The 14277-nt window shown below is 37.1% G+C and overlaps 1 protein-coding gene and 1 pseudogene across 1 annotated transcript in view; one reads left to right on the top strand and one right to left on the bottom strand.

Annotated features, from left to right (window-relative positions):
- The first annotated feature begins 219 nt into the window (after nt 1-219).
- FAM188A (family with sequence similarity 188, member A) overlaps nt 220-14277 on the top strand; it is a 153585-nt gene continuing 139527 nt past the window's right edge. The window contains exon 1 of the mRNA XM_006872606.1: nt 220-419. Within this exon, the coding sequence (XP_006872668.1) occupies nt 326-419 (94 nt within the window). The 5' untranslated portion in view covers nt 220-325. The remainder of the gene's footprint in view (nt 420-14277) is intronic.
- LOC102832567 lies at nt 7178-12808 on the bottom strand (annotated as a pseudogene).

Below are 14277 nucleotides of genomic sequence, written 5' to 3'. Positions count from 1 at the left end.
CCTGGCCCTCCCGGGTGTGTGGGCGGGAGTTAAAAATGAGCAGGAAGTAGCCCTGGCGCTTCCGGTACGGGAAACTCGTCGCTGCCACTCCTCGCTGCCGCGCCGCCTGGGTTGACAGGCGCTGGGTCCCTGCATGTACATCTCTTTCTCTTTTATGCTTTCTGTTAATCTCTCTTTCTCTGTCTCTCCTTTCGCCTTCCTCCCATCTAACCTCGGAGCTCGTTTGTCACTGCCGTAGCCGCAACTCCTGACTACTGAGTCGCCCCTTCCCCATGGTCCTGGGCAGGAGTCCTGACAGCGAAGACTCGCTCGCTAGTACCCCATCATGTCCGAACTGACTAAAGAGCTGATGGAGCTGGTGTGGGGCACCAAGAGCAGCCCTGGTCTCTCCGACACCATCTTCTGCCGCTGGACTCAAGGTACCCTGCCTGGGTTCCCACTTAGTCGCCACTTACTTGATTCTGCAAGAGTCTGGCTATGTGGATTCTCTCCCCAGCCCCTTTACTTGGCCCTCACTGTCCGGATCCCAAACTGGGCTTTCCAGTAACGCTCTGCCCGCCTTCGGGCGGAGAGGTTGACTAAGAGAATGGTTACAGCTGTCCACTAAAGACCAGAGTTGTCTTTGCCTCTCTGGGTTGCTCTACGGCTGGGTAGAAGGAAAAGGCTTGTTGGGCTGCAGTGCGGGATACTGGAGAGGCGCCTGGTGCCCAGTGTCAGTTTCTCAAAAAGTACGGTGACGGTCTGGGTCTGTACCCCCTAGCAAGGCTTTAACTTGTTGGATTTTGTTAATGTTTTTTGAGAGTGAGAAGTTCCAGCAAAGTCGAGGTGACAAATTCCAGAGAGTAACTTTGTTGTTTGTATTTTAATTATGTGATTAGGCGTGGTACTCACATTGTTGCTTGCTTCAAAGCATTCTCTTGGCTGTAAGTATCCCTGATTTTGAGATGCTGTAGTATCTATTGCAGTTTAAAAGGCATTTAGATCACGGCACTTCCTGTGCTGGTGTAATGCTACCCAGACAGGATTTCGAGTTATGTAAGACGTCTTATAATCAGATAATAATGCAATAAAAATGACCATCTATTCCATTCTTGCGTTGTGCTAGTCTGTGCTGGGCGCTTTATACTAGTAATTATCTCTAATTCATAAGTTTTGCTATTAAAACGCAAGGGGTACATTACTTATGGTGACTTAAAGAAAGATGATGATGAGGTTAGGTTAAGCTAAGGGAGTCAGAAGCATTCGTAATTTATGTGGTATGTAAAGCACTTGAGTAAATAATAGCTATTCCATATTGTTGTTGTTAAGTGCTGTCGCTTCGGTTCCGACCTATAGCGACCCTTTTATAGGGTTTCCGAGGAGCAGCTGGTGAGCTTGAACTGACGACCTTGCAGTTCAAACAGCTTTGCAGTCTGGCGCATTAACCTACAGCGCCACAGCAGGATTCCAGCTATTCAGTATAGTTGTCATTAAAACATTTATTTAAAGAATCCCTTGTTTTGGAAAATTGGGCTTTGCAAATCTTGGCAAAATGAGAACTGTGGTGCATTACCTTACCGTTGAGTTGTTAATTCCATCACCCTACATTGAGTTGTTTAGTCCATCACTCTTGCTTTACAGATAAGAAAAATGAGTTGTGAATGTTAAGTGATTAGGCCAAACTTGCACAAACTGAAACTGGGTGTGGTTTCCAACTCCTGTTATGGCTCCCTAGTCATATATATTTTTCCCCCTTTGAGGTTTCTAAACCCCAAATGGACTTAGTTTTGTTTTTTTGTTTGTTACACATTTATTAGTTAACAAATATTTCCCGGAATCTTGGGCACCTGCATTTACAGATTTTATTTTAACATATATTTTATACTTTGGATTATTTATCTAAATATTAACAGTTTTATACTCACTGCCATTGAGTTAATTCCAACTCATAGAGATACAATAAAACAATGTAAAATCACCCCATATGGTTTTCAAGACTGTAAATCTTTAAGAAAAAGATTGCCACATATTTCAACCAAGGAGTGGGTTTTGATTCGAACCATCAACTGTTTTGCTAGCAACTGAGCACTTTAACCACTGTGGCACCATGTTGTTGTGGTGGTAAGGTGCTGTCCAGTTGGCTCCAACTCATAGCGACCTCATACATAACAGAACGGAACACTACCCTGTCTTGTTCCATTCTTACAACTGTTGTTACACTTGAGCCCACGGCTGTTGCCGCTCTGCCAATCCATCTCATTATCGATCTTCCTCTTTTTTCGCTGACACTTCACTTTACCAAGCATAATGTTCTTGTCTAGTGCTTGGTCACTCCCAGTAATGTGTGTGAAGTATGGAAGACGAAGTCTCGTCATCCTGACTCTCTAAGGAACATTCTGTCTGTGCGTTTTCCAACACAAGTTTGTTTTTTTTCTTTTATCATCCTATGGTACTTTGAATATTCATCCTCAACACTGTAACTCAAATGTATCAATTATTTTATAGTCTTCGCTCATCCTTTACATGAATGTGAGTCTATTGAAAATACTGTGGTTTGGGTTAGGCTCACCTTAGTCCTCAAACTGACATCTTTGCATTTAAACACTTTAAAAAGATTTTCTGCAGCAAATTTGCCTAATGCAACACGTAATTTGATTTCATGACCTTATCAACATTTATTAAGCATTTTGCTATGTAGACTAAGGTAATGTTTTGTATTTATGTTTTGTTACAAATTTAACACGATCTCAGGGAGGCAATTCTGATAATGGTTTAGACATAGGCTTGGGAATAGATAGACCAGTTCTAGGTTCAAGTTACTTCTTTGAGTCTCAGTTCCATTTTATATAAATTGCAGATAACGGGGTGTGCTTTATTGACTATGCAAAGGCTTTCGACTATGCGGATAATGACGTGCTGTAGACAATGTTGTGGAGAATGAGTATTCCGGAAAACTTAATTGTGCTCATGAGGAACCCGTACATAGACCAAGAGGCAGTTGTTTGAATAGAACAAGGGGACACTGGTTTAAAATCAGGAGAGTTGTGCACCAGGGTTGTATTCTTTCACCATAGTTATTCATTCTGTATGCTGAGCAAATAATCTGAGAAACTGGGTTATGTGAAGAAGAACATGGCGTTAGGATTGCAGGAAGACTCATTAACAACCTGCAATATGCAGATGGTACAACCTTCCTTGCTTGCTGAAAATGAAGAGGGCTTAAAATACTTGTTGATTAAGATCAAAGAATACAGCCGTCAGTATGGATTTTACCTCTGTAAAGAAAACAAAAATCCTTACCACTGGGCAATAAATAACATAAAAATAAATGGAGGAAAGGTTAAAGTGTCAAACACTTCATTTTGCTCAGATTAATCATCAACGCTCATGGAAGAAGCAATCAAATATAAGTACATATTGCATTGAGCAGATCTGCTGCATAAAACCTCTTTAAAGTGTTCAAGAACAAAGGTATCAGGTTGAGGACTAAAGTGTGCCTGATCCAAGCCATGGTATTTTCAGTAAACTCATATGCATGTCACATTTGGACAGTGAATAAGAAAGACTGTAGAAGAATTGATGCATTTGAGTTATTGTGTTGGAGAAGTACTATGGACTGCTAGAAGAACAGACAAATCTGTGTTGGAAGAAGTACAACCAGAATGCTCCTTGGAAGCCAGGATGGCCAGACTTTGTCTCTCATACTTCAGGCATATTGTCAGGTGAGACCAGTCTCTGGCAAAGAATATCATGGTTGGTAAAGTGGAGGGTCAGCGAAAGAGAAGACCCCCAGTGAGATGAATTGGCCCAGTGACAGCAGCAGTGGGCTCAAGCCTAATGATTGAGAGGATGGTGTAGCAGCAGGTTCTGCTTCCTCCTGTTGTACATAGGGTCGCTATGAGACAGAACCGACTCAACGGCACCTAACAACAACATTGTTCCATTAATTTAAAAAAATGCTTGTTTGTAGACTAAGCCAAAATCATTTTCATGCCTTTCCCTGATAATTACAAGATATTACTGTAATTCTCAAGTTATTATTTACAAAAAAAATGTATTATTTTATAATGACATTTAGAATGCTCTGCCACCTTTTAGTCATGCAGAATATCCTTACAAGATTAATTCAGTTAATACCATTTGAAAACCAACGTTTTATTTCGTTTATTCCTGTTCCAAGAGTACAGTTATATTTTGGATCTGTAATTTTTCAATATTCCATTTATAAAAATTTCAAGGCAACAAAATATATATTGAGTTGTTGTTGGTTTTAAGTGCCGTGGAGTTGGTTTCCACCCCTGGTGAGCCTGTATAGGGTTTCCGAGGAGCAACTGGTGAGTTTGAACCGCTGACCGTGCAGTTCAAACCGACCTTGTGGTCAAGTGCTTATCCTACAGTGTCCCACTAGGAAGGTTATTATTATTGATTTGGCATGTTAACTATTGTAGGACTTATTGTCAGAAGCAGAAAATATTGCTAATGATTGCTGTGGCAGCTATTTGGGATTGTGGAAATAGACACAAAACACTGATTAGCTGCACTTACATTACTGCATTAATAATGTGACATCAAACTGGCAGTATTTCAGAGTCCTAATAGCTTTGAATTGACTGCTGCAATCTCCTGGAAGAAAGTCACAGGTGTAAGAAGTCTGGGGTAAATATTTATAAAATTCTATTTTAGAGATACTCTTTCATATTTGAAGCTATATTGATTAGCCAAGTTCTGTATATTTTGAAGTGGTTGTTAAAACAACAAACTACAGTAGTGGTATATAGTTTGTTTTTTAAAAATCCAGTGAACATTTCTAGATAGCATTCTTCTGCAAATTCTTTCCTTTTTCCTAAAAAAAAAAAAAAAAAGTACTTTTGACAGTTTTTTATTAAATTTTTTAAAGGCATTTAGCAAATTAAATGTGTGGAGTTGTTTGTTTAATTTGGATATTATTCTCTACTCCTCTGTGTATCATTCCTGCTCAAGTGCCAATAATAAATTTTAACAAAAGCACATCTTTTCACTTGCTTAGTCCATTAGCATGACTTATACTCCCTCCCTTCTTTCCACAAACTAGAATTGTTTTCCAGCTCCTGGCAGTTTATACTCAGGGGAAGAAAAGATAAAAATAATATAGACCTCAATTAAGTGTATCCAAGGGGGCTTCAAAAAGTTTATGAAAAACTAATGAAAAGATAATGAATTTTCTGAAGCCCCTTCATACGGTAACTGGGTAGTGTTGCTCCAGGAGAGGGTTGGCCTGGGTAGGCCTTAATTTTAAGATGAGAAGAGTTGAGCAAGCATGTGAAGTAACTAAATTAGTTATGAAGTTATTTGGGAAAAGAGTATTCCAGGCAGTTATTCAAGGAACCACGACAGTCCAGTTCAAAGAACAGCAAGGAGGTTTGTATGACTAGAGAAGTGAGGAAATGGGAGAATAATAGAGATGACAAGTAATATGACTCAAATCTTCCAAGGCTAAGGATTTTGGCATTTATTCTGAATGAAATTGGGAGTGAGGTGATTGGAAAGGTTAGAAGAAAGGTGTGACATAATCTTGGCACGTTTTTAAAGTAACACATTAGCTGACATGTATTATGCTAGACTGCAGTAGATTAAGGGAGACAGTAAGAAGATCAGTTTAGAGGCAATTGCAGAAATCCAGTGGGAAACAACAGTGGCTTGGAGCAGGATGTTGTTGTTGTTGTTGTTACGTGCTATAGAGTCGGTCCTGACTCACAGCTACCTTGTATAGACTTTCCAAGGAGCTGCTTGTGTGTTTGAACTGCTGAACTTTCGGTTAGCAGTCTAGTGTTTATTTTACAGTGTCACAACAGGACTCCAGAGCAGGATAGTTAATGTTGTTAGTAGGTGCTGTAGAGTTGGTTCCCACTCATAGCAACCCTATCTGTGACAAACCCCATGTACAACACAACTCATTCTTGCACCTCACAGTCATTGCTGTTTTGCGTCCATTCTTTTTTTTTTTTTTTTTAAAGACATTCCAGAATGGTGTTCACTGACACTGAAAACTGTATTTAAAAAAAAAGGGAGCTGAGGTTGCATAGTCTTCTTGTATTTTATATCAACCACTGGAGAGGTAGTAATGGAAAGTACTGGAATTTAAATACATGATCAGCACTAAGTGTACACATTTCTAAAGTCTTGTATGTAACTCGTCAAAACATATGTAGAGAAAAAAGAAGGAATCAGAATTCATATAAAATCATTAGAACTTAAAAAAAAGCAAAAATAGAAATATTTAGTGAATTTACTCAAATTAAAGAAGCTTAAATGATACAGAACTGAAAATATTAGAAATTCATATCTAATAAAAAGTGAATATAAGTTAGCCAACTCCATAGACATTTCTAGTTAAACATTCATACAAATATATATTCACCCTTTTGTTTTCTTTAAACAGGTATGATACATACATACATGACGTGATTCTGACACACACACACAAATCAGAGATACTAAAAATATTCTCAAGTTTTAAAAAAGGTGTGGAATAGATTTCACCATCATTTACATGTAGACCAGTAAATTCCATGATTTTATCATGTCAAAAGCATGGTTGGTTTTCATTTTTTTAAACACATCTTGGTATCTTAACACATGGACCTATTCATGATTAAGGCATTTTACATACACAGTATAGTGTATCAGTGTGAACAAAAAATTTCAGTATTGATTATTTGCTATGATGTTTTAAACTTTAAAAGTCTTTCAACATAAGAAAATAGCTGCACACATTTAAGTGTTTTCTTATAAAACAATCTTTTTAAAAAAATTCATGATGGGTCTTCGTGGTTCCTAGTAATGAGTCCTGTCTTATATTTTCACATAGTATAAATTGTATTAGGCAATATGCAGGAGTGTAGTAAGACCCAGTAGTTCTTAAACAGTGTTACCAAATAACCATATAAACCCCAAATACAGCAGCGGCCAATAATCTTCATAATGTACTTTCACCTCACTGAAGTTGAAGCTGCTCCTTTTGGATATTTTCCCACTTCAATGTAGAGTAGATTTTTAGGATTTCATTAGTGGCTTCATTATGTAGCTTTTTAAAAAGAAAAAAAAAAGTTGGCTTTGATTTCTTCCACAGTTCACAGCTCTCCGAATAGACATTTTCCTGGAAATCATATGGTCCCAGGATGTTTTGAGTAACCAGACATTTGTTAGTAGATGAAACTTGTCAATGCAATTGTAATAAAAAAGCATCTACATCCTTAGCTATATTTCCAGTGTATCCTGGAATTCCAAAGTAAGATGGTTTTCCTGTTCCTACAAGCCACTTAACTGTTGTTTTAAAATCTGAATATTTCCATCATTTATAGTTTCTGTTTTGGATGATAGATCTGACCACCACCTTTTAATTACTGTTTGAAGCCAGTTTAAACCAACTATTACATATTCTTCAAATTTGCTTTTAAGTAGTGATTTTACTAGTGGCAACAAGTCTACACAGCAGCCAAGTGAGATGTGTTTATTGTTTTTCTTCCTGTAAACTATTGGTGAGCACAGTAAGACAGTCTACCACAACTCCAAGACCTTCTATCCTCACCAAATAGGCCACTTATATTTGTCTGCCACCAAAAGGTTAAAGCTACATTCAACTTCAAATTCCTGCTGAACGAAACTTGTGCCATTATTTCATGGTCTTGAGAAAGCTCATTAAAAAAAAAAAAAAAAAAAAGCCACTATATTTTGATGATTGGCCTTCTGTCTGTGGGGAACCAGAATCACTGAAGTTAATCACATAAGTTTGACTATCATGGCGTAACTTTTCAGGCAGGTGACCTGCACAAGCCAGTTCATTGTCTTTATTTGAGAGTCTTTGAGAATCTATCTCTTTGAGAGTCTTCCTCTTTTTCACTGACCCTCTGTTTTTACCAAGCATGGTGTTCTTCAGGGACTGGTCCTTCCTGATAACATGTCCAAAATACATGAGATGATGTCTCACTATACTTACTTCTAAAAAGCACAATCTGACTGTACTTCTACACATTCTACTGGCAGTTCATAGTATATTCAATATCCTCATCAACACCAAACTTGAAAAGCATCTATTCTTTTTCTGCCTTCCTTATCCATTGTCCAGCTTTCACATGTATCTGTTGTTGTTGTTTAGTGCCTTCAAGTTGGTTCCAACTGATAGTGACCCTGCACAGCGCTCTGACAAGTGACTGGTGGTGCTTATCGTACAGTGCTATGTGAATATATGAGGTGATTGAAAATACTTAGGTGAGACTCACTTTGGTCTTCAAAGTGACATCTTTGCCTTTCAACACTTTGAACACTTTGAAGAGGTCGTTTGCAGCAGAATTGCCCAGTGCAGTATGTCATTTGATTTATTGAATGCTACTTCCGGGAGAATCCTAGGCTGACCTTGTAGAATAAGCACTGGGCGGCAGGGTTGTTGTGAAACTCAAGGTTGGCTGTTCAAATACAGCAGCTGCTCTTTGAACCCCTGTACAGAGTCACTGTGAGTTACAGTTGACTCCATGGCACTTCACAACAGCAGCCTCCATGGGTGTGGATTACGGATGTAAGTACAATGAAATCCTTGACGGATTCAAGTTTTTCTTCGTTTATCTTGATATTGCTTATTGGTCCAGTGGGATTTTGTTTTTGTTTTTCTTTTTTTCTTTACATTGCGGTGTAAAGCATACTGAAGGATGTAGTCTTTCCTCTTTGACAGCAAGTGCTTAAGACTCTCTTCCCTCCCTTTCATCAAGCAAAGTTGTGCTATCTGCATGTCACCAGTTGTTCATGAGTCTATTTCAAATCCTGATGTCAAGTTCTTCAAATAGTCATATTAAAAATGTTAAAAAATGGTCAGAGTGACGCCATCCCAGTGGAATCAAAATAAAAGTCAAGATGTCACAGAAATAGTGTTAACTTTATTATAAAAGAAGACATTTTGACTTTTTGGAAATTTATTTCCATTATTGATTATCTAGATCAATGGATTTTATGGACTTATTTCATTTACTCTGCCATTGTTGTAAAAGCAGCAATAGATAATACAATGGAGGCTTCACGAGTTCTTGGAAAATGGAATTCAGAAATACTGGAATTTTTCATGAACTCTTTGAAGTCCCCCATATGAATGTGGCTGTATTCTGATACTTTATAAAAATAGGGCTGAACTCTGATCTAGTTTATAAGCTCTCAAACGATTTCTTTGCCCTTTCCTTCCTTCAGGCTCTAAATTAATGTATTGTTTTGCCTAAAGAGTGATCAAAAAAGGAGAAAGCAGTTTTGCTATTGATAGTAGTTCCGTGTGATTTTGGAGGTGAATTGAGACTGTATTTGATTTAAATTAGAGTTTGTTGTTGTTATTGAGTGCCACAGAGTTGATTCTGACTCATAGCAAATCCTATGCAGGGTTTCAGAGGAACAGCTGATGGATTTGAACTGCCAATTCTACATAGTACAATTTTTTTTTAAATAATATGAGAAAATTGATATTTAATGAATTCATTGTATTTAGAAATTAATACATTTGCCTTGGACTGCCAGAAAAGCAAACAAATCTGTGTTGGAAGTAGTACAGCCAGAATGCTCCTTAGAAGCCAGGATGGCGAGACTTCGTCTCTCATACTTTGGACAAGTTACCAGGATGGACCAGTCCCTGAAGAAGGACATCGTGTTTGGTAAAGAGGATGGTCATTGAAAACACAGAAGACCTTCAACACACAGTGACACAGTGGCAGTAGCAGTGGGCTCATATGTAACAACTGTGAAGATGCTCAGGATCAGGCATTGTTTTGCTCTGTTGTGCTATGAGTCTATGAGTCTGAGCCGACTCCACATCACCTAACAAAAACATTTGCCTTAAAATCTGAAAGTATGTTAGGATGTTTATTATAAAGTGATTTAACATTTTACTGAAATAATAAAATGATACAACTGTATCATTAATTTTTCTTCTAAAGTAAAATTAGTTAATACCATATGGATCACATAAAAATTAGTTAATACTACAGATTACATATTCAGTGACTTTTTAATAAAGCTATTTATTTCTTTTAAATATATATTGTACTTTCTCCAGCATGCCTAAATCAGCATTCACTTAAAATCCAGTTTTTTGGGGTTTATTTTAACTAACAATTTGTAAGCATGTATGACAAAGTTAATTTCTTAGTACTTTTTCTGAAATTAATGAGATGAATCACTTTGGTTATGATTATTTTTACTACATGGTTTTATTTTTTTCAATTCCAAGACTTTAAAATATTTATCGTAATAATCACTTGTGTCATACTTTACAGTTTTTCAACATCTTTTAAATCCATGCAACAGAGAGATAGTAAAGGATAAGTGCACTTTTCTTCATTTTTATATATTAGCAACGTAAGGTCCGCTTTAGGTGTTTGGCTCAATCAAGAGTATCTAACTATGTCCCTCTATGGCCTTCTGTATACGTGGAAGTTAGAATTATAGCGGCAGTAGTTGTCAAATTGGTTCGAATAATGTGTACATGAATAGGAATTCCTATGACAGTAATAGGAAATGTAGTAGTAGAACACTACAAAGGGAATTTGTAGCTCAGGGTTAAATTAATTATGACCTATAAAATGAAAACTGAAAAAGACTTCTTTACTCTGAATTATTGTTGAATCTGATACAAAATTGTTTAGGCTCACATGTTTCAAATGGATAATTTTAGATCTACTAAAAAGCCACCAATTGACTAGTCATTCCCTTCACAAACTGCGGGTGGGGTGGGGATGAATATGAGAATATTTGACAAGAGAAGTAAATATATCCTAATGAATCTAAATTCTACTGAAACCTTATTATTATAAAAGGAAAAGCCTGCTAGTACATTCCTGTTTTATGATAGAAAACGTAATTTTCTTTTAGCTGGCATTGTTTTTGGTTCTGATAGTTTTTGTCCATTATCAATAAGACATTCAAAAATGGATATTGGAGTTAAGTAGAACTTGGCATAAGGCAAATCTGCCTATAATTCTTTTCATGTGGTTTTGATATCTAAAATACAAAAGCAGTTCATTATTTCCATTTTCATGGAAGGCAAAAATACTAATTCATATTTATAAAAAGTTTTCCAGAGCCTGATTATCCCTGTGAACTTTACCACAACAGTATGGGCTCTTGTCTTATTCTTCGTTCTCCAGCAGGAGAAGAGCTAGGGAATAAGTAAAGGATTTTTGGCTTCACACCTTTCTGTTCCTAAGTTGGATCTAGCTTTGCTTGTCATAATGTGATAACTAGCACTCTTAGTTTCTATTTGTCCTTATCTACATTAATACAAGGAGCCCTGGTGTGGCACTCCAGACTGCAAAGCCGTTTGAACTGCAAGGTCGGCAGTTCAAGCTCACCAGCTGCTCCTTGGAAACCCTATACAGAATCGCTATGAGTCGCAACCGACTTGACAGCACTTGACAACAACAACACATTAATACAAACGTAGGATAGTGCTTCTCACATCTTTGCCAACTTTATATATTTTTCAGAACTATCACTTCAACTCTCTATTCCCGTCGATCTCAGTAGGTAACATTACCTTAGATTTCAACTGCTCGCTGTGTATATATTTCACTTAGAAGTCTTCAGATTTACTTATTTTCCTATACCAGTGTTTTCAAGTTTCTTGAAATCAGGACCCTCTTTACACTTGTAAAAATTGAGGACTTCAGTATAAAAAGTAAAATAAATAGGGTGATTGGTGGTATTGTTTTACATTTCTACAAACCTCTTTAATATCTGTCTTATTAGAAGACAGTTGGACTCTCATACTTCACCATTCAGTGAGTTTCAGTATGTTGTTTTTATTGAAGCATATGCATAGAATCCAGATGCACACAGATACATAATTAGAAAACATTGTGGTGGTTGTTGAGTGCCATTGAGTCAGTTCCAGCTCAGAGCGACCTGTATAGGATTGCCAAGGAGCGGCTGGTGGGTTTGAATTGCTAACCTTGTGGTTGGCAGTACAGTGCTTATTCCATAATGCCCCACTAGCACTCCTATTAGAAAAGGTAGGAGTATTATCATAGCCTTTTCAGATAAATGTTCTGTTTTATTTTTAATAATTATGTATTCTTGCTACTATACTCAACCTTGACAAGTGGTAGATTTTTAATGGTTAGTAGCAATATGGAATCTGAAGCCACATCAGGAAACTTTTTGTACAGGATTATACATTGAAATCCATTGGTCTGTCTTGTACTTTGAATGGATCATTATGTAGATCTTAACTGATGTTAATACATTTCATTGTTCTGAAGTACACTCCTGTTGGTTCCAATTTATAGTGACCTTGTCTAGGGTTTCCAAAGAGAGTCAGGTGACTTTGAACTGCTGACCTTGCATTTCAGACCAACCTTGTGGTCCAGCACATTATCCTGTAGCGCCATACCAGGACTCCATTATATGGTATCAAAAGTTATGATTGTTACTATTAATCACCTCTGATCTCATCAGAAAAGTCTTAAGTATTGAGAAACTGTCAAGCTCATTGTCATGAACACAGTTTTCCTAAATTCTGTTACTTGAATGTGTGAAATTTTGTCATTGGCAGAAGTATTGTCATTTATTTTCTTTTAATTGTCACGCATTGTTAATCTGCTATGCTGATTTAGCCTCTGCCACCTTTTCAGTGTTTTCAGCTTTATTATCTTTGTTCTGCATATACTGTCCATGCTTAGAATGATAATTGCTCTTTTTTTTTTTTTTTTTCTTCTCTAATCGTAATCTCTGCCTAGAGCTCTAGGCCCATATTTCCTACTTCTAAATTTTGCCAAATGGTTGTCAAAGTGAATTTTCCATTCATAAAAACAGATTCAGTCATGCTGACAAATCAGTAGTAAGTAGAAAGGACAAGGTACTTGCAGAGAAAACAGACAATAAAAAGTAAACAATATTATAATTGTAGATTATGGTTAAGTACTGGTTGTTCTGGGAGCTGAGTCCTAAAGGATTTAGCTAAATGAAACAAATCAAACCATTTGTCATTAAGTGGATTCTGATTCATGGCATCCTCATTAATTTCATAGTAGAACTGTACTCCATGGGGTTTTCAGTCATTGTGATGTTTTGGAAGTAGATTGCTAGGCCATTCTTCTGAGGCACCTCTTGATGGCCTTGCACCACCATCCTTTCAGTTATTAGCTAAGTGCTTAACTAGCTGAACCATCCAGGGACTCCTAGCTATATGAAGAGATGGGGAAAGAGCATGTCCACCAAGCACACAATGAGCATCAGGGCCCCAAGAAAATACTTGGTATATTTTTAGTAGTCCTGGTGAAACACTGTAGGGTAATCACTAACTTGCTAACAACAAGTATGTTGGTTCAAATCCACCAGCAGCTTCTAGGAATCTCTTTTTAGAGTTGCTGTAAGTCTGAACCTACTGGATAGCATTTAACAACAACATAGTCGCTATAGATAATGAGGACAAGGGGAACCTGAAAGAAATTTGGATTGAATAGGTATGATCCAGGTTATGAATTGTATTTTGGGCCATGAAAAGGAATTTGGGTTTCATTGTAATTGCAATGAGAAGCCATTAAAATGTTTATGTATACTGTGTCAAAATTTGCTTTCCATTTCTAAAGTAATATTTTGGCATTGCTGTGGTGAATAGACTGGTGGGAAAAGCATTAACAGTATCTAGGTAAGATAGGATGATGATTTGAACTAGAAGGTGGATTAAAAATGGGATGGAAATAGATTCAAGCTATGTTTTGGAGGTTAATATGAAATCTAAGAAAGTTTTTCAAAGAAAGATTTAACCAAAACAAAACCTCACCTAGAGGGAACAATATACCCAACAGGTATTTGTTTTGTTTTAAAATAAATAAATAAATAAATAAAAACAGAGAAAATGGAATATTTGAGGACCTGAAAGAAATTCAGCAAACCTGTAGTCTGAAGTGAAAGACTAGTAATAAAGAATGAGATAGGAGATTTAGGCAGAAGGCAGATTATACAAAACCATGGTAAGGGTTTAAATTTTGTCCATTCTGGAGTTCTGTGATCGACTGAATTGGGGAGTCACCTGATTATAGCCAGTTGTGAAAATCCTGGAGTAGATGAGATAACCCAGGGAGAAAACACGGAATTAAAAGAGGATAGATCTTATAGCAAAGGCCTGGGAAACATTAGCATTTAAAAGGAATTAAAGAAGAATAAGAACCAGAAGAGGAAAATGTGGAGCAAAAGGAACCATTTAAGCCAAGAGACAAATGTTTTATTGTGGTGTGAGTTGACAGGTAAGGAAACTGAGATAATGAACATTGCTGTTAGGTGCCATTGAGT

The sequence above is a fragment of the Chrysochloris asiatica genome, unplaced genomic scaffold, assembly GCF_000296735.1.
Source record: "Chrysochloris asiatica unplaced genomic scaffold, ChrAsi1.0 scaffold00206, whole genome shotgun sequence".
In the NCBI taxonomy this organism is placed as follows: Eukaryota; Metazoa; Chordata; class Mammalia; order Afrosoricida; family Chrysochloridae; genus Chrysochloris; species Chrysochloris asiatica.
Note: the sequence above shows the minus strand (reverse complement) of the source record. Positions and strands in the feature narration are given on the sequence as shown.